Below are 20,476 nucleotides of genomic sequence, written 5' to 3'. Positions count from 1 at the left end.
TCACAATTGTACAGTCATTAATGAATAATGATTGAATCAAATACCTCGTACAATGTTGCAAGAAAATGTTAACATTGCGGTCCTGCAGCTGCCAATAATGTGCATGTAAGAGCAACAGATAAAGCTTGCTCAAGGGCTTCCTCATTGATCTTCCTACAATAAAGAATACACCAAGTGCATACGTAGAAAGACACAAGGATATCAATAAATTCAGACAAAAAAGACTGAATGCAACATACATACTCATCTATTTGTCTTTTTCTCAATTTGAGATATATCATAATATCGCAAAGCTGCTTCCAAGAATTTCCTCTTCAAATCTGAGATCCTTGCATACCATACTGAGAGGTAAAAAAAATTGGAAAATACAGAATCAGATCTGTCAAGACTCAATGAATTCATGGATCATTAAGCTAAGTCATCTTTCACAGCCATAAGTTTTCAAACCTTATACTGCAAATTCAGTGCTTCACGCTGAGTGCTGACTATTGCTAACCAAAAACGATGCTTTATTAATAAAAGCTTCGGCATGGACAGCATCATCATCCTGCCAAAAAAGGGTAGATTTTAATTGAAGACTTTGCTTTGCAAAAATAAATAAATGATATTTCCATCAGTAACAAAGACAAAAAGTGTAGTTAGAAAGGACGAAACATCCCTTAAAATAATAATGTTCATATATATGCAAAACATAGAACTGGAATTGCAATAGACAGTATATAACGCTAAAAATTATAGATAATATAGTATTGAATACTTGTGCTCTTTCATGATTTGTTACAACTATCCTATATGGCATTTCTTTTTTAAAAAAGAAAAAATTGATAAAAAGAAGGATACAACTAAGACAGAGAAAAATAATACAAGATTGGAGGACAAGAGATCCTCCTAAGAAGAGCCAAAACAAACAAAAGAAAAGAAAAAGTCAAACGCGGTCTTAGAAAAAGAACCATCTAATAAGGATTTCCTTGCAAAAAATATAAAATTATAAAATTATTAAGGAAGGAGTGTGTTTCTTATTTGGTGCTGAAACAGAAACACATTATTTCACACAAGCAAATAAACTTGGTGGCCAGAAATTTTCTAAGACCGCATTCCTGATGATTGACATAATAATGAACTACCATAGTAATAATTACGTTGTCGAATGCATATCCAAACAAGTGACTCTAGAAGCAAAAGAGTGATTTTCCTCTTCTCCTTCCCATCATCTCAGGACAAGTTATACGATTGTTCAGGATAGCACAAAACGTGAGTAAAAAATCCTCTTTATCCAGTAAGTATTTTTGGTTTGCAGAATTTACCCATCAAACAAGAATGGAAAAAAGTAAAAAACGATTGCTAGCAAAGAGGGGATTACAGAAGCATGTTTCCTGCAAGATAAAGCTTTCCATAAACAACAGTTATACACTACTATTAAGTAAGTAGGATACAATTTAAAGTCTCCTATTGCAGAATGCATAAATTTAAACCTTCTCTTCAAAGGACACAACGCGAGGCTGAATCTGCGCAAGGGTGTAATGTGCAATTTCTTTCTGGGTCGCTGGCTGTAATCTTCCCAACTCGAGCAAAAGCTTGTAACAGCTGCCGCGACACTACTAATGGGACATCATCCAATGACACTACAAAACCAAAAACATCAAGATTATCAAGAGCTTGAAATTGAGGAAAGCAAATAAATCCCTAGATTAACAAAAGAAAAAAAGAAGTTATGGGACAAGGAAAAGAAACTGAACTGCGGTCAATAAATCTCCTAGCCTGAACCTGAACAATGTCACTGGAAGAAATAACAGCAGAAAGGATGTGCTTTTGTACTGCATTCCCCTCTATCTTTTGCCTCTGGTCTGTAATGGCAGAAGCATTCCCAAAAGCACTCTCCATCACTGTTCCCTCATCATCAACAACAACTATCAAAATCTCTAAAACCCTAAAACCAAACAAGTTAACAATAAAAATTAAGATTAGGAATATAAATGTTCCGTTTTTATTCAAAAGTTGTACATGCCATAGGGCATATCATCATTCATTAACCCATCAAATCAACCAAACACTGCAAATAAAAAATAAAAATAATAAAATAATAACAGTTCAGCAGAAAGCATAAGGGAAAACAAAAACTTAAAGGAAGAATAGAAAAGAAGAGAAACGAAGTGAGATGAGTAATGGGAAGTGACGTTATCAATTTTATTTTTGATAGTGGTCGATAATGGCAGGGTTCAACTTTTTAGCTCTATATTTCGACCAATATGGAAACGGAATCCACCACTGTCAGGTCTCCACCCTCACTCTTCTTCTTCACTATATACTAAGGTAAAATTTCACCTTCAAGATCAACTTATCAAATATCATAACTAAAATAAAATCAAAATGCACATAACTTAAATTGATGATAAGAAAAAGGAAAAAGAGCAAAACAAGGCCTATTCTAATTAATGATAAACCACACATTTCGCATGTTCATGAGAGTTTCTTGGATTGCACAGGAGGAATGGCATGAACACAACCAACAAAATTTGAAATAGAACAGCCAAAGCTGACATTCAAATACAACAGCCAACAAAACCACATAAAATTAGCAAACAACGTCACAACATTAAAATCAAACTTATGAAACAAAATAGAATTTTAGCATATAAAAATAAATTATGAAAGAGCAATGAATCTTACCAGGGACGAGGGAGAACCGGCAGGAGAGGTGAGAGACGACGACGAAGAGTAGAAAGACGCCGGCGAAGAGGCAGCAGAGACGCGGGTGGCAGCACACGGACTAGCGATACAGGAGGAGAAATGGATAACGGAGGCGACGCCGGAGGCGTGATCTAAACGACGTCGTTTAAGCGTATAATTTTTTTTTTTTTTAAATTTTTTTTCTTCCTCTATTGCCGGTTCTTTTAGTGAGCTGGCAATACTGGGATGGCCCAACTTTTCATTAGACCATTTTAGCTACAGCCCAAAACTAGAAGTTAGTATTTAGCTTCCAGCCTTCTTTTTTTCCAGACCACTGGGATGGCCCAACTTTTCATTAGACCATTTTAGCTACAGCCCAAAACTAGAAGTTAGTATTTAGCTTCCAGCCTTCTTTTTTTCCAGACCAAAAAACGCCTTTCTTTTTTTTTTGGGCAAAACTTCCAGCCTGCCTTGACAAAAGAAATAGGAAAATAAATATTAGCCAACAAATTATAAATTTATAACCATATGGATTTTATTCACCTATGTGTATGCAGTAGTAGAGTTCATATTAATGACAAATTAGCTTTTGATTTGTCAAATTGTGAATATCATAAAAACTAATTTAAAGGTAGATTAATCTCTGATAATATCTCAATTACTCATGAGTGTATGTATTACTTGAAGAACAAAAAAAAGGACTTAAAAATGAAATGATGTTAAAATTAGATATGAGTAAGGCATATAATAGGATGGAATGACACTTTTTTTTATTTATATTAGAGAAGTTTGGTTTTGACTCCCGGTGGATCATGTGGATTTCAGAATTATTGACAATTATTTCTTATTATATCATTGTAGAAGAACAATCCTATGGTTTCTTCAAACCAAATAGAGGTATTCGACAAGGAGATCCTCTATCTCCCTATCTTTTTCTTTTATGTGCAGAAAGTCTCTCCTTCTTACTACATAAGATAGAACAAAACAGACTAAGGCCAATTTGGCAAATTGTACCAAACACATTAATGTAACTTTCTATAAGTCAAAAGTTGAAAAAAGTAATTTTTTGGTGTTTCCCAAACGGACCCTAATTCAGGATCTTCAGATACATAGGTGATGTCCCAAGGTGAACTACCTCCTCTTTGCTGATGATTCCATTTTATTCTGTAAGGCTAATCTTGAAGCATGTTCAAACATCTTACATTTAATGAATTCTTATGAAAGCATCAGTGACCAGAGGATAAATCTTAATAAATCTCCTGTATTGTTTAGCCACAACACTCCCTCCACTATTCGTACACTACTGGCTAACTCTATGAATATTAATCATGTTTGGGCCCAGATAGATACCTTGGTTTGCCTTCTACAGTCTCTAAATTGAAAAAGGTTTCTTTTAGTATGATCAAAGAGAAGGTTCAAAAAAGAATCCAAGGGTGGAAGCGCAATCTTCTATCGTCGGGTGGTAGACAAGTATTGCTTAAAGTAGTGAGAGAAGCTATTTCTATTTATACATTGTCTTATTTCAAGTTGGCTGATGGTTTAATTTCAAAAATTCACTCTCTACTTTCTTAGTTCTGGTGGGGACAAAAAGATTTTCAAAGGCGGATGGTTTGGATTAGCTGGGACACTATGATTCACCCACGAAGAGAAGGAGGCCTTGGATTTAAAGATCCCATAATCCAAAATCTGGCGCACTATGATTCACCCACGAAGAGAAGGAGGCCTTGGATTTAAAGATCCCATAATCCAAAATCTGGCGCTTTTAGGCAAACAGTTTTGGCGACTCGTAACACATCCTACTTTCCTATTTTCCAAAATTCTAAGAGATAAATACTTTAGCAATGATAATGCTATAACTGCAGAAATTTGAGTCTTACATTCTTGGAGATGGAGGAGCATACTAGAAAGACGAAAGATTGTTGAAACAGGTCTTAACTAGGCTGTGGGTACTGGAGAGAATATCTGAACCTTTGAGGATCCTTGGCTGCCTCCTCTATATCCTTTAATGATTTCTGACATGTCAAAAAGACAGGCTATTTCTGAGTTGGTTCCAAGAATTAAAGACCTAATTACTGAAAACAGGAATTGGAATCAGAATCTCATTCAAGAATTATTTCTCTAAGATAGTGCAGACAGGATTTTGTCAATTAAAATTCAGCAGAGTAGGGACAAATTGCAACGAGATTTGAACAAATCCAAGCAATATGATATAGCTTCAAGTTATAAAATTGGCTATTTATTTCACCATCCACTTCTGGAACTTTGCCCTAATTATACGCAGCAAAAAAAGCCATGGATTGATCTATAAAAGTTGAACTTATCTTACAAAATTAAGCTATTTATCAGGAAAGCTCTCCATGGTCGACTTCTGGTGCTTGCTTAGATTCACCGACGCATCCCATCTATATCGCCAATATGCCCCTCCTGTCATGAAGCAACAGAAACAATTACTCATTATTTTATAGATTGCTCTAGAATCAAAGAAGTATGGTCTTAGAGTTATCTTCGTGACTGTCTTCCCCCTCAGAGCCCTAACAACTTTTGGACATGTGGACTGCATAACCAGAGATGTTTAACCCGTTGAAGAATGATGATCGTAATCCTCAATTGCTTGCCATAATTTGCTGAAAATGGTGGAAAACTCGCAACCAGTTAATTTTTGAAGGTTCTACTTCAACGACGTCTGCCATTCTAGCAAACTCTGTCAAGTTGCTCCGTGAAATCCAAAGAACTCCCAATTTAGATCGTCATCTCCATGAGACAATATCTTAGTTTCATTCAATTTGATTTATTATCCTTTCTTCTTTAAGATTTTTCTTCGTTTTTCGACCATGTACCGTTGGATGAATATCTTCAGTGTATTATTTTGAAAAATCTCCACCTTTTTTATGTTGTCCTGCTTTTGGACATCTTCGTATTTCATTTTTCAATAATTAACAAAATATAACCTACTATCTTTGAAAAAAAATTTAAATGAGTCAAGTGATCATTTTTCTTATTTATTTAAATAAATATCGAATTATTTGAGTCTTGTCTTATATATGCCTTAATCTATTGACATTTTTTTTAATCAAGTGGGGAGCCAAAAGCCCAAGAAACAACAAACAATCACACTAGAATAATCCTGGGAAATTTAACACCCATTCTATCAGCAAGGAGATGAAGATGTAGCAAGGGAGGAGGATGCTTAAAGCCGTGATAGCCAACCTCCTGCTCTTGACCGTACTTAGCAAGTACATCCGCACAAAAGTTGGCTTCTTTGAAGATGTGCTTAACCTTAACCTTGTTCAATTTTACCATAAGCTCTTTGATTGTTCTGATGAGGGTGGAGCTACTATGTCTATTATTCATCGCCTTCTTTTGGAGCAGCAAACGAGCACATTTTGAGTCTGATTCTATCACTAAATCTTGGATCCCCATTTTGGTTGCAGGCTTGACCCAACATAAAAAGCCCCAAATTTTTGTTATTGTACGTGATGGTGCACACACCTATATTCATGCTGAAATTCGTGACGGTGTCACCATACTAATCTCGAATAATTTTGCCACATGCTCCTCGATTTCCTAACTGAATGACTGATCCATCTACGTTGAGTTTAAACCAGCCTAGTTCTGGTGGCTCCCAGCCAACTAAAACTTCTCTGGTACGTTTTAGCCTTCTTGTACTTTTTTCTGTAATAGTGAGTGCAAAATTGTAGTTCTCAGCAAGGTTAGTAATCAAGTGTTGAAGTTGATTGTTTTGCACGTTCTCATTCTTGAAAATGAAATTATTTCTATATTTTCAGGCAATATCGCAAGTGGTAATGAAAATAATGGGCCATGGAGTCCCATTTTGTTTATGGAAGACCAGAAACAGGTTCAATTTTACCAGATCCTGGAAAGATTATCAGAACAATGTCTCCTATGTATCAATGTTCACGATGCTAGTTCACATTGGCCAGATGTAATGATAGTCTCAGAGGGTGTGGAGCAACGTCTCTTCTTCACCATGACATCTGGCCATCTACTATAAATTCTCTTCATCTTCTATTGCTATTTGTAAGCAAAGCTTCATGTGATAGGAACCAGTTAAAAGTTCTTAGTCATTGAAAAATTTTAATTTTCCATAAATTTTTATAGAAATTATTGTTTCTTGTATTGTCTCTGAAATATGCATCATAAGCAGACTTAATAGAGAATTCCTCACTTGTTGTTGGGTACCATCCTAACGTGTCATTCCTTATAGTAGGATTGGGAGTCTTGAGAATGCGTAAATGATCCATGACTTCCTTAGGGAGCATTTGAGCAATAGCGTCCAAGTCCCAACTTCTCGCAGAGTTATCATACACACCGACCGCTTCTTTGAGATTTTCTTCATCTATGCTAACAAGAGCTAAGTCCCGAAGTTTAGGAATTCCGAACCCAATGATCTTTCTAGAAGAGGGCTTTTTTACCATCATCGATTCACCAGATTAGATTCTCTTTAAACTTTTCCTAGACCTTTGAAATACTATTCCAAGTATTAGAATTGCATGCTTTCTTGCGAACATTCGTGATGTTATTATCTCCATATTCATATTTGGCGCGCATAATCTTTACCCACAAAGCATCTCTATTGTGAACTAAACCCTAAGCAAGTTTTATAAGGAATAGCTAATTCGTTTTATGTGCGATTCAAAGACTAAATCCCCATTTTGGTCCTGAGATTCACGCGATTACTTATTTTGGTTCCCGAAATTCAAAATTACCTATACTGGTCCTCCAGATTCAAGTTTGGGCACCAATATAATCCCTCGACTCTTTCCGGTGATGATTAGGCAAATGGAGTGCTGAGATGACACCATTCCTGTCATGTTGGACACTATAACGACTAGTTAATGTGGCGAGAGTTGTATTTGTATCCAATTTAGTCCCCCCTTATTAAAACTTTGTCATTATAACTCAGATAAATAATAAGATAATTAGGATTTCAGAGACTAAATTGGATACAAATACAACTCTCGTCATATCAGCTAGCCGTTACAGCGTCCAACATGATAGGAAGGGTATCATCTCAGCACTCCATTTGCCTAATCATTATCGGAAAGAGTCGAGGGACCATATTGGTGCCCAAACTTGAATATGGAGGACCACTATAGGTAATTTTGAATTTCAAGAACCAAAATAAATAATCGCATGAATCTCAGAGACTAAAATAAAAATTTACTAATTTAGTCACGATTCGAATCCCCAATCCTAACTCAGAAGGTGGATTTTCCTCGCTTCTTCACTGTTACCCTAGAAAAAATCACGACAAAATTTATCTATCTTATTGCAAGTAGTCACCGAAAGTTTCATTGTCTGCATACAATAACTGGGGATAGTGGTAAGTGTTGTTGGTTGCACTTCTGCTCTCGTGAATAAAGGAAACACCTAAGTATCTTCTTAGGTTAGCCATAAGAGGTATTTCTTAGAAAAGTAGATGATGTTGCTTTTTATATTTGTCGTATTTAAATGGTAATATATACTTTTTTTTTAAATTAAGAATGAAACTCAAATTTAAAAGCTTTAAATAAAGATAGAAAAATTATATCATTTAAATTATAGTTCGTTGGTATGATAATATCTTTGTTTATTTTATTATAAGTTGAATAAGTAATACTATAACCTAACATAATTAATTAAATTATTTATGATAAAAAAATGGATATTATCACTTCTATTTTGATAATATTATTTTTTTTATAAATTCGTGCATACATACAACCCAATATATAATTATATATATATATATATATATATATATATATATAAAATAAAGAGACATTATTAAAATTGAGAGTAGAATTATAATTTTTTTAATAGAATATGACAACATACTTATATATTAATATTCAAATATAAGATTTTATAGTAATTTTTTATATATAATTTTAATAGAGATTATAAACTATAATTGATAAATAGATAATATGTAATTAATAGTTTATAATATATATTATTTTATTTATATAAACTTATAAATTATATTCATAATATTTAAGTCCATTTATTTTTAAGATTTTATTGAGCTGAATTTAATTTTTACAAGTAGTTTTGATTGTTTTCAAATTAAATTGTGAGACGAACTTAATTTTTTTGGGTCAAATTTGAATTTGGTATGATTAAATGTTAGTTTGGATTGGTTTTTTTAGTAAAAAAATTACTTTTTTAAATAAAGTACTTTTATTTAATTTAAGAATTAGTTTGAATTGACTTTTTAAAAAATATAATTAATTTTTTTATTTTTTTAAAAATATTTTTTAATTAAAAAACTATTTCATATTTGAATAGATCTTTTAAAAAAGAATTAAATATAAAAAGTACTTTTAATTTTATTTGGATAAAATAAAAAAATAAACATAAAATTTATTACTAACATGTTTCAACTCCTATTACATGCTATTAACATGTTTCAGCTCCTAATACATGCCACTAATATATTAAAATATAAAGCACTACACAATTTTCTTTAGTAGTCTAATATCTCTATATAGCTACTATATCCATTTGCTTAGTTTAAATTAACTTATAAAATACTAATGACGCATACGTTGCGGTAACTCATTTCTGATGTGATTTCTTAATTTTTCTATCATTTTTACCTGTTTGAGTTAGTTCTTTCCATATAATTTTATCATTATGGTCATTGGTATTATCATCACTGTCATCTTCTCTTTCAATATCTTTTTTCTCTAAAATATCTTTAAATTGCTTAAGAATATTAATATCATTTGAGTTTATTTTTCTTATATAAATATACAGAGTAAAACAAGTCCATATGATATTAAATTAAGTCTTAAATTTAAAATTAGTCATATTTAATAAAATCTTCTATCTTACTGCAAACTCCAAAAATTTGTTCAATAACACTTGAATGAGAGTAGTTAAAAATCTTATCACATAATCTAAATGATAATATTTAAAAATATTTTGTGATCCAAATAATGTCTTAAATTCAGAAAGATGATATTTTATATTTTTATAAGATCCTAAGAATCTTTTAAATATAAGACATTATAATCAACTAAATTTAAATTAATTTAAGATTTAATTATTTTATTAGTCTCTATAATTTCGTAAAATTTTTAATTAGATTCCTATAATTTTTCTCTTTTTAATTGGGTTTTTGTACTAATTTTTTTTCAATTAAGTTCATTTTAGTAATAATTAGCTTAATTTTATAGGAATTCAGCTAAAAATATTTAGTGCAGCGACCCAAATAAAAGGAAAAAAAGATGTAGGAACCCAATTAAAAAAAAAGTTTTGGTGCAAGGACTCAATTAAAAGAAAAAAAGTAGAAGGACCTAATTAAAAATTTTGCAAATCTATAGAGACCAATAGAATAACTAATCCTTAATTTAAATATATATATATATATATATATATATATATATATATATATACTAGTATTTTTATCCGTAATAATATTATGGAAGTATAAATTTTTTAAAATTACGGTCCATTTTGGTTTGATAGTATAGATTATGCATGGCACAAAAGATTTATAAAAGCAAATTATTTTGACAAAAAAAAAGTAGTAGGTTGACAAAAGTGTCTGGCTAAAAAGACCAATGTATCTGTAGATAAAAAGTCAAATAATAAAATTTTTAGTTATTATTTTTATATGAAAAATATAATTTTTTATTAGTAATTAATTTTAACCTTCGTTATCTATAATTTAAAACAATTTAACGTGTATACTTTTACATTTAATTAGGAATTAACTGTTAAGTCTGTTGCACAAATAGAAATAATTAACTTTTATACTTGCTATTTAAAAATAATATTTTTTTCTTTGTGTATATAAAAATATAATTAGATATTAGCATAAAAAATTATACTAATAGTTATAAAATCAACTCAAAATTATTTTTTTTTAATAATTGAATCTTGATTCTTACTTTTAATTATAATATTAGTATTATCTCCAAATTATAAGTAATAAATATTTGAAAGAAGATAAATTTAAATATAAATTAGAAAGATAAGCGGTAAAAATTTAAAACTAAATAAAAAACTAAAAAACTATGTATATAATAGCAATAATAATAATATTTTTTATTTAAACTATATTATTTTGTTAATTTTGTTTTCTGTATGAGAGAAAAGAGAGAGAAAGATAAAGATGAAGAATGAGAGTGAGTGTGAGAGTTTGTTAATTTTGAAAGAAAATTTTTTATTTTAATTGTAAAAAAATATCGGATGACATATTTTGATTTGTCAAATTACTAATATAAAATATAAATTATATATAGAGTAACAATAGTAGAGAGAAATAGAAAAATAGAGATAGATAGGTGAAAAAATTTAGAAAGGGAGTTTATTAATTTTGAAAAAAAAATATTTGATCTCAATTTTAATAAGAGAGTGTCATGTGACACATTTGATAATGAAATTAGATAGTAACATATGATACATAATATAGATATATTTCAATTTCAATTTCAATTTTAATGCAATTAAAGAATGTCATGTTGCAGGTTTTGATTATCAAATTAGTAATTAGTCATTGATATTGATAATGATATATAAAATAGATAGAGTGGTTGAAGGAATGAGAAAAATAGAAAAAAGAAAATGGAGGAGGGGAGAACTCTTTAATTTTGGAAGAAAATATTTGATTTCAATTGCAATGAAAGAGTAACATGTGTAGCACATTTTGGTTGCAAAATTAGCAAGGAAGATGGAAGAATTCTTTAATTTTAGAAGGAAAGATTTAATTTCAATTACAATGAAAGAATAATATGTGATACATTTGGTTGTAAAATTAGTAAAAAGAAGATGAAAATTTTTTAATTTTAGGGGAAAAAATTTGATTGCAATTACAATGAAAAAGTGACATGTAATATATTTTAATTATAAAATTAGAAATATATAATAGATATAATATATATATATATATTATAATTAATTAAAAATGTAACCAAAATTAATAATAAAATGTAATAACTAATAAGATATAATAACTGTAAGATTGACTTTTAGTTTGATGTTATATTAACCATGGTTTAAGTGATTCATTTGGCTTTTGCAAAAACTATATATATTCACGTTTTGCACCATGAAATTTAAAGATGGCAGCACTCATTAGTTTTGGTTTTATGCAAACATTGTTTCTTTCTAAATAGTCGACGTAAACAAAATCTAAAGATATATATATAAACTGGATACAATTAAATATGAATATTTAATTTAAATTGAATAGAATAATAAAGATGATATATATGTAAATCAAAAGCCGTTATAGAAAATTCAATTTATTTTTTTATTAATTATGAATATATATATATATATAATTTTTATATTAAACTATATTAAATATTTTTATCTTAAAAAATATAATTTATTATACTAATAAATTAAAATGTATAATTTTCTATCCTAATAAACAATATATATAAGTACTTTTGGAGTACTGTATTTATACTTAAATATATAATATTTCTATATATGTCTTAATTATACAGCTTGCCAGTATTCGATGCGTGAAATCTTTCTGTGCCAAAAAAAATATTTTGGATATAATCACCGAAACAGAATTTTTAAGTGCTAAATCTGTAATCAATCAATTATAATTACTGATAATCCTTCGTTCTTCATTTCTCTCGTCATACTCCAATGGCGAGTTGTCCTCATTGCCCGTAAATATAATAAGAAGTGCTACTGCGATTGCACATACCGACAAAACTTCTCCCCCGACTCACGCACCGCCAAGAAACAATATTAATTGCTCACGAAAATTTTTAATGCTGCTTGCATACTAAAGTTCTTGAAGCAGGAAGGATTAGATGACAAATTGAAGGATTTACAGAAGAGGCTCTTATTTATAACGCCAAAATGTGAAAAAAAAAATCCAATTACAAAACCGCATTCCATCTACTTTAACATGAAAAGACAGAACCTTATTTTGAAAGAAGAGTTTTGCGGTTGCTGGAAAGAGGAAGCGAGGGAGACTGATGGAGAAGGCGGAATGGTTCCAGACAGACAGAGGTATAGAGGACAATTTCTTTGATATTATGTAAAAAATTGAACTTATTTTTCTATTAGTCATGAATATATATATACAACTTTTGATATTAAACTATATTAAATATTTTCTATCTTAAAAAGCATAATTTCCAATCATAACAAATTAGAATGCATAATTTTCGATCCTAATAAAGATATATATGAGAGTACTCTTGGAGTACCATATTTATATTTAAATTATAGAATAATATTTCTATGTATATCTAAATTATTCATTAATAGACGTAAAATTAATGAAAAACAATTTTAAAATGTATTTTGTCCTAAATTAAAATGAATATAAATGTAAAAAATATGAAAAGAATATATAAATGTAAATGTAGAAGAAAATTAGGATATGAAGTTTAATATTTAAAAAAAATTTAAAGAAAAATTGAAGATTTGGAAAAAAAATTAAAATTAAAGATATAAATTAGAATTACTATTTTTGACAAAGAAAAGATTTAAAAACTGCTCTTGTTTTTGCTTGTTTTTAAAAGCAATGTGTTATTGGTTTAAAAAAAAGTAAATTATTTGTTTTTTTTAATAAAAGTTCTTTTTTAAAAATGATATGCAAACATGTTTAAAATAAAAAGAAATTACTTTTTTTTAAAAAAAATATTTTTTTTACAAAAAAAATCCAAATTAGCATTAAAATCTATTTGAATACGTTTTTTTAAATATTTTTATTAAAAAATAAATTATTTATTTTTTCTAAAAACTAACCATACTTTGTTTTTAAAAAAATAAAAACAAAACACGTTTTTAATACTTACATTTTTTTAAATTTATCTAAATATAAAATAATTTTTATCAATTAAAAAAATTATTTTTAAAAATGAAAAAATAACTACTTTTTTTCAAAAGTCAATCTAAAATTATTCTACTCACTTTTATCCTAACAACAAATATCGTAACAGAAAAAATAAAATATTTATATCAACTAAAAGTGTAATACTCCACATTTTTAAAAATTAAATAACGAGTTATTTATGATTTATTATTTTATTTAAAAAATTTATTTTTTCTAAATGTAATTAAATTAAATTTATAATACTTTAAATTTAAAATCTATTAGAATTTTCAAACTATTTTTATTATAATAAAATATTTTTAAAAAGTTAAAAGAATTATTATTCATTTGTCTTTGGCCGAATGCCATTAAAGCATGACGCATCATTATCATTAAGTTAGATAATTCTCTGATCAATTAAAAGCAACCGAAGCCAAGAAAGAACAAATAGAGAGGGAGAGATCGTTCGTGAGAGAGAGATTCCATGGAAGCCATGAACTTTCGGGTCCGATTTTTTGAGATTTGTAATTTCAATAAAAAAATCTAATCTTATAAAAATGTTCATTTTTTTTCTTCATGTTGGCATCATTTTTATTCGGTGGAAGTTGACAGTAACCTTAACGGAGCTGGCAATCCATTGGTTTAATGCTCTCCTCTAGAGTTCCATGACAACCTTTGTGGATATAATCCGCGCTTTTCTGGCTCAATTCACCATGCCTATTGCCAAAGTGAAGTACCCGATAAATTTGCTAGGGGTGACACAGAGAAGTGAAAAACCGACCAAGAAGTACCTGGATAGATTCAATGATGAATGTTTGGAGATTGATGGCCTGACCGACTCGGTGGCCAGTTTATGCTTGACGAACGGGTTGCTGAACGAAGATTTCAAAGAGCACCTTACCACCAAGTCCATGTGGACGATGCAAGAAATCCAAAATGTGGCTAGGGAGTATATCAATGACGAAGAGGTTAACCAAGTCGTGGCAGCTAACAAACAGCAGCCGCCTATCATACTGCTCGTCAGCCCGGTAACGGAGAAAGGCCTAAGGAGCACCCCATGGACGGAGCGCCAGCTAAAGCCTTCAAGCCGTTCCCCCGAGTAGGAAAGTTTAATAATTACACCCCCCCTGTCAGCCCCGATCGTCGGGGTATACCAGCAGATAGCTGACAAAGACATCCTGTCAAAGCCCCAACAACTCAAGGATAGAACTGGAGGGAACAAAAACCTCTACTGCGACTACCACAAGGGCTTCGACCATAAGACTCAAGATTGTTTCGATTTGAAGGATGCTCCGGAGCAGGCGATACGGGAAGGTAAGCTGGCAGAGTTCTCTCATCTCATAAGAGAACCCAGGAGGCGGGATCGTGACCGATCTGGCGACGACAAGAGCCACGCCGTGAGACCGAGACAAGAACCCGAGGAGGACAATGAACGCATGTGAACGTTGTAGTTGGGAGAGACGTTCCCCAAGGCGGGGCCGGCAATCCGCTGGTTCAATGCTCTCCCCTAGGACTCTGTGACAACCTTAGCGGACATAACCCGCGCTTTCTTGGCTCAGTTCACCACTCGCATTGCCAAAGCGAAGCACCCGATCAACTTGCTAGGGGTGACGCAGATAAGCGGGGAACCGACCAGGAAGTACCTGGACAGGTTCAATGATGAATACTTGGAGATTGACGACTTGAATAACTCGATAGCCAGATTATGCTTGACGAACGGAGTTGCTGAACGAAGATTTCAGGAAGCACCTTACCACCAAGCCCGTGTGGACGATGCAAGAAATCCAAAATGTGGCTAGGGAGTATATCAACGACGAGGGGGTTAGCCAAGTCGTGGCAGCCAACAAGCGGCAGCCCGCCTATCATCCTGCTCGTCAGCCCGGTAACGGGGAAAGACCTAAGGAGCACTCCAAGGACAGAGCGCCAGCTAAAGCCTTCAAGCCGTTCCCCCGGGTAGGGAAGTTTACTAACTACACCCCATGACAGCCCCGATCGTCGACGTATACCAGCAGATAGCCGACAAAGGCATCCTGTCGAAGCCCCGACAACTCAAAGATAGAATTAGAGGGAACAAAAACTTCTACTGCGACTACAACAAGGGCTTCGGCCACAAGACCCAAGATTGTTTCGATTTGAAGGATGCTTTGGAGCAGGCGATACGAGAAGGTAAGCTGGCAGAGTTCTCTCATCTCATAAGAGAACCCAGGAGGCGGGATCGTGACCAATCTGGCGACGACAAGAGCCGCGCTGTTTGACCGAGACAAGAACCCGAGGAGGACAATCAACGCGACCTCACCATTGTTACCCCCAGGTCGAAGTCGACATGCAGGAAAGATGCTAAAGTCTTGGCTGTATCATCGTCAACTCTCGCGCCTTCCTCCAGGAGGATCCCATCAATATCATTCGAACCAGAGGATCAATGGTTCGACGATTTGCCAGAAAACCCTCCTATGGTGATCATAGCAAGAGTGGGAACCGGCCTAGTCAAGCGAATCCTCGTAGACATCGAAGCCAATTCGAACATCATGTTCTGTAACGTGTTTGATGCTCTGGGCCTCCGAGACACCGACCTAAAAACCCACCAACACGGTGTGGTCGGCTTACGCGATAACTTTATCAAGTCTGATGGGGTAGTCTCCCTACCAGTCTCCATAGGAGGAGGTCGAGAGAACAGGTCGATAATGGCAGAGTTTGTTGTTTTAAGGGACTCCATGGCCTACAACCTCATCTTGGGAAGGAAAATCAACAGTGAGTTCGGAGCAGTAATTTGTACCAAGCTACTGATGATGAAGTTTGTTGCTGATGATGGGTCGGTTGGATCCATCAGGGGAGATTTGAAAACGACAGTTGCGTGTGACAACGCCAATCTCTCCCTAAGAAAGAAGTCCAAAGAGGCATCCGGGATATTCCTCGCTGATCTAGACGCTAGGGTTGACGACAAGCCCAGGCCAGAACCTGAAGGAGACCTCGAGAAGTTCAGGGTCAGCAAATCAGAAGAAAAGTTCACCTTCGTGAACATAAACCTCCTCATAACTTGAAAGAACCATTGGTCGAGATGATCTGGCGAACAGCGACCTATTCGCCTGGATGCCAGCCAACATGCCGGGGATTGACCCCCAGTTCATATCACACCACCTAGCTGTGAAGGCAGAAGCTTACCGGTGTCACAAAGAAGAAGGAAAATGTCTCAGGAAAGAGTTGACGAGGTGGCCAAGCAAACGGCCAACCTACTGGAAGCGGGGTTCATCCGAGAACTGGACTACTCGACTTGGCTGTCAAACGTAGTCCTCATCAAGAAAGCCAATGGGAAGTGGAGAATGTGCATGAATTATTCCATTATCAACAGAGCTCGTCCCAAGAATTCCTTCCCCCTCCTTAACATTGATGCCCTAATAGATACCGATGCACCGGCCAGACGAGGAGAAAACGGCTTTCATAACGCTAGACGGTACATACTGTTACAAAGTGATGCCGTTTAGACGAAAAACGCAGGAGCTACGTATCAAAGGCTGATGAACAAGGTATTTAGTAGTCTTATCGGCAAGACGGTCAAAGTGTACGTAGACGACATCCTGGTGAAGACCACCTAGGCCGAAGACCTCATCAGTGATCTAGAGACCGTGTTCGTACCTCTTCGGTGGCACAACATGAGGCTTAACCCCCTCAAGTACGCCTTTGCCATGGAAGCCGGGAAGTTCTTGGATTTTACGATAACCCAAAGAGGACTGGAAGCCAACCCAGAAAAATGTGAGGCAATCCTACAGATGACGAGCCCGGGATGTGTTAAAGATGTACAGAGACTAGCGGGAAGACTCACGGTGCTATCTCGGTTTCTCGGTGCGTCGGCTGCCGAAACTCTTTCGTTCTTCAATTTGATGAAAAAAGGGATAGTGTTCGAATGGACCCAGACGTGCGAGGAAGCCTTCAATCACTTCAAGAATAGAATCTCGGCACCACATGTTCTCGGTAAACCCATAAATGGAGAGACATTATACTTGTACTTAGCAGTAACTGATGAGGCTTTGGCGACCGTCCTGGTACGGGAAGAAGGGAAGATCCAGCAACCGATCTACTTTGTGAGCAAGGCGTTGCAAGGGGCAGAGCTGAGGTACAGTAAGCTGGAAAAGCTGGCATATGCGCTCCTGACCTCCTCCCGTAGGCTGCAACAATACTTCCAATGACACCAGGTGTTCCGGGGGTTACCTGAAACTGTAGGTCGATCTCGGACAAGATCTTCTGTGCTGGTCGGGGGTGTTGTGTCTGACTTGGTGATGATGCTGATCCTTCGTCCCCGGAGGGCGGAGGGTGGGGGGTACCTGCAAGGGACTCCGATGCTTAAGTTAGCAAGGGTATTAAGCAGGTATTGAGTAGAATCAGAGTTTGAGTTATACCTGGGTGCTCTAGTGTATTTATAATGGCGTAGAATGATCTTCTTAGATAAGATAAGTTAGTTATCTTATCTTATCTTTATCTTATCTTCAAGTGAGGTCATCTTATCTTCAAGGGAACCGCCTTTATATCTACGGGCTTGGGCTGCCCTTGGATTTGGGACGTGTTCCTCTATTTGGGCCCTTTGTTTGGGCTTTCCTGTGACTTGGCCGAGCTCTTTGAGAAGAGGTCGGGTTGTCCTGACCTAAAGAGATCGGTCGTTTTGTCTGTAGAACATCCCGGGTCGGACAGCTCGACCCAGGGTATGAACAGTGCCCCTGCTCGAGCTCGGTCTTCCTTTTTGAGGTCGAGTCTTTAGTTTTAGGACTTCGATCTTTCTTTGGTGAAGCTGAACTCGAGCATTTTGTCGATTTCTATTTTGTAGAGTTCTCCTTTTTTGAATGCGGAACGTTTCTGTTCTGTTTCCTCTGAAAGTGCGCGCTTTTGCGTTTAGTGCCCTGGCCTTGGGAATGCGCGAGGATTTTTAATGCCCCATTAATTGGTTTTCAATGCCCCGTTTCTTTTGCTTCTTTTATTTTGAACTTCACACACGGAGACGGTTTTTTCTCCTTTCTGTAACTTCCCCTTTTCTTTCTTACTTTTGTTGTTTTCGTCTGTCGTCTGCCCTTTCGCATTTTTCTTTGTGACATTGTTTGGCAATCGTGGGTTCTCTTTTTTCTTTCGACGGCAACTCCTGATCTCTTCGTCTTCGCTCTCCGCGCGCTTCTCCTTTTTCAGGTTGGTTCATCTTTTTTTTTTTGCTTGCATTGTTTTACTTCCTGGTACAGTAGGGTTTTTGTTTGAGTGTATATTTGGGAAAGTTTTTATCCTTTTCGCTTTTCTGTATTTTTTGTTGCTGCGATTTCTGGCTTTTTCTCCTCTGATGTTCTCTTGGCAATTTGAAGCTTCCTAAGGCTTTTGCATGTTGTTGCCTGATTCGTTTGATTTTTGAAGAAAAGATTGCGCCTTTATCTGTTTTTCCGTTTGGCATGTTCTTGCTGTTGGGTGGACTGAGGTTGTAGTTTCTATCAACGCTTATTTTGATGACTTTATTTGCTTTTTGTTGGGACGTGTAAAGATGTAGGCTTGTAGGCTTCTCTGAATCTTTTTTCTGCCTCCAAAGGATGCCCCTGGACTCTAGGTTGTGTCCTGGGGTTTTCCTTTTTATCTGCTGTACCGCGCTCACATGTGCTGTCCGAGTTATTTTGATTTCGTCTGGGATGTCTTTACCTTTTTAGTAACCCAATCTTTTTCTTGCTTTGTAGGATTAGTTGGCCATGTCTTCTCGAAAAAATATTGTCGAGGCGTCTTCTGAGGTTCCCGAAGGGATGTCCGATTGGCTGGACTCTCTTGTCTTGCTGTGTGTTTCTTTAGTCGATTTAGAATTTTGTGCGACACTTAGAAAGCATCATCGTGTCTGTAGCAGTGCGGATCAGGAGGTCAATTATGAGTTGGTAGCACCTGATTCTGGCGATAGAGTTTGCTTCCCAGTCCTGATCCAGGGGGAGCGTCCCTTCTTCTATACTTATGACTTCTTTTTTAGCCAAATGAACATCACCTTTCCTTTTACTTCTTTTGAAACTGACCTGTTATGGTCTTGTAACGTAGAAGCGGCCAAGTATACAATAATACAAGGGGCTATTCAAGAAAGCGTTGAACCAACCTCTATTGAAGTGCCTGCGCCCCAACCAGACGGACTACTTATTAAGCGAAGTCCACGAAGGGTGCTGCGGCCACCACATCGGAAGAAAGGTCTTAGCCCGAAAACTCGTCAGGGCCGGCTACTATTGGCCCTCAATGATGACAGATTTCAAGGAGTTTGTGAAGAAATGCAAGAGATGCCAGGAAAATGCCAACTTTCACAAAGCGCCGGCGGCTGAACTTAGCCTACTGATGGCCTCCCGACCATTCTCCTAATGGGGTGCCGATCTCTTAGGGCCTTTTTCGGTCGGGCCCGGACAGGTCAAGTACCTAATTGTCGCTATCGATTATTATACGAAGTGGGTAGAGGCCGAGCCGTTAGCCAGCATATCCTCGGCAAATTCCCGGAAGTTCATGTGGAGGCAAGTAATAGCCAGATTCGGAATCCCAGAGGTCGTTATCTCGGACAATGGGACGCAATTTGCCAACAAGAAGTTGGGAAATTTCTCGTCGGTTTAGGGATAAATCAGAAGTTCTCGTTTGTTGAGCACCGCCAAACTAACGGTCAGGTCGAGGCGGTGAACAAGGTCATCCTTCAAGGCCTTAAAAAGCGACTTGACCAAAAGAAGGGAGCTTGGGCAGACGAGCTAGTGTCAGTTTTGTGGTCCTATCGAACAACGCAGCAGTCCTCCACCGGGGAGACGCCTTTCCGGCTCACCTATGGGGTTGACGCGATAATACCCGTGGAGGTTGGGGAACCGAGCCCACGACTACTCTCGGGTGGAGTCGAGGAGGCCGTGGAGAAGAACTTAGTAGATGAGACTAAAGAGATGGCCCACTTATCAGAGACGGCATTAAAATAAAGAATGGCCTTGTGTTACAACGCCAAAGTGCTAAAGAGAGATTTCGAGCCAAACGACCTAGTCTTATGACATAACG

General features: G+C 35.2%; 1 protein-coding gene and 1 pseudogene across 1 annotated transcript; one reads left to right on the top strand and one right to left on the bottom strand.

Annotated features, from left to right (window-relative positions):
• Positions 1-1,466: 1,466 nt before the first annotated feature.
• Positions 1,467-2,031, bottom strand: LOC130969983 (COP9 signalosome complex subunit 4-like; annotated as a pseudogene).
• Positions 2,032-14,133: 12,102 nt separating this feature from the next.
• On the top strand, positions 14,134-15,267 carry LOC130965573 (uncharacterized). Its single transcript, XM_057890340.1, has 3 exons — positions 14,134-14,557; positions 14,603-14,782; positions 14,999-15,267. The coding sequence occupies exons 1-3, from the start codon at positions 14,134-14,136 to the stop codon at positions 15,265-15,267; spliced, it is 873 nt and encodes a 290-aa protein (XP_057746323.1).
• Positions 15,268-20,476: the final 5,209 nt, after the last annotated feature.

This window comes from Arachis stenosperma, chromosome 3 (genome assembly GCF_014773155.1).
Source record: "Arachis stenosperma cultivar V10309 chromosome 3, arast.V10309.gnm1.PFL2, whole genome shotgun sequence".
NCBI classification, from domain to species: Eukaryota; Viridiplantae; Streptophyta; class Magnoliopsida; order Fabales; family Fabaceae; genus Arachis; species Arachis stenosperma.
Note: the sequence above shows the minus strand (reverse complement) of the source record. Positions and strands in the feature narration are given on the sequence as shown.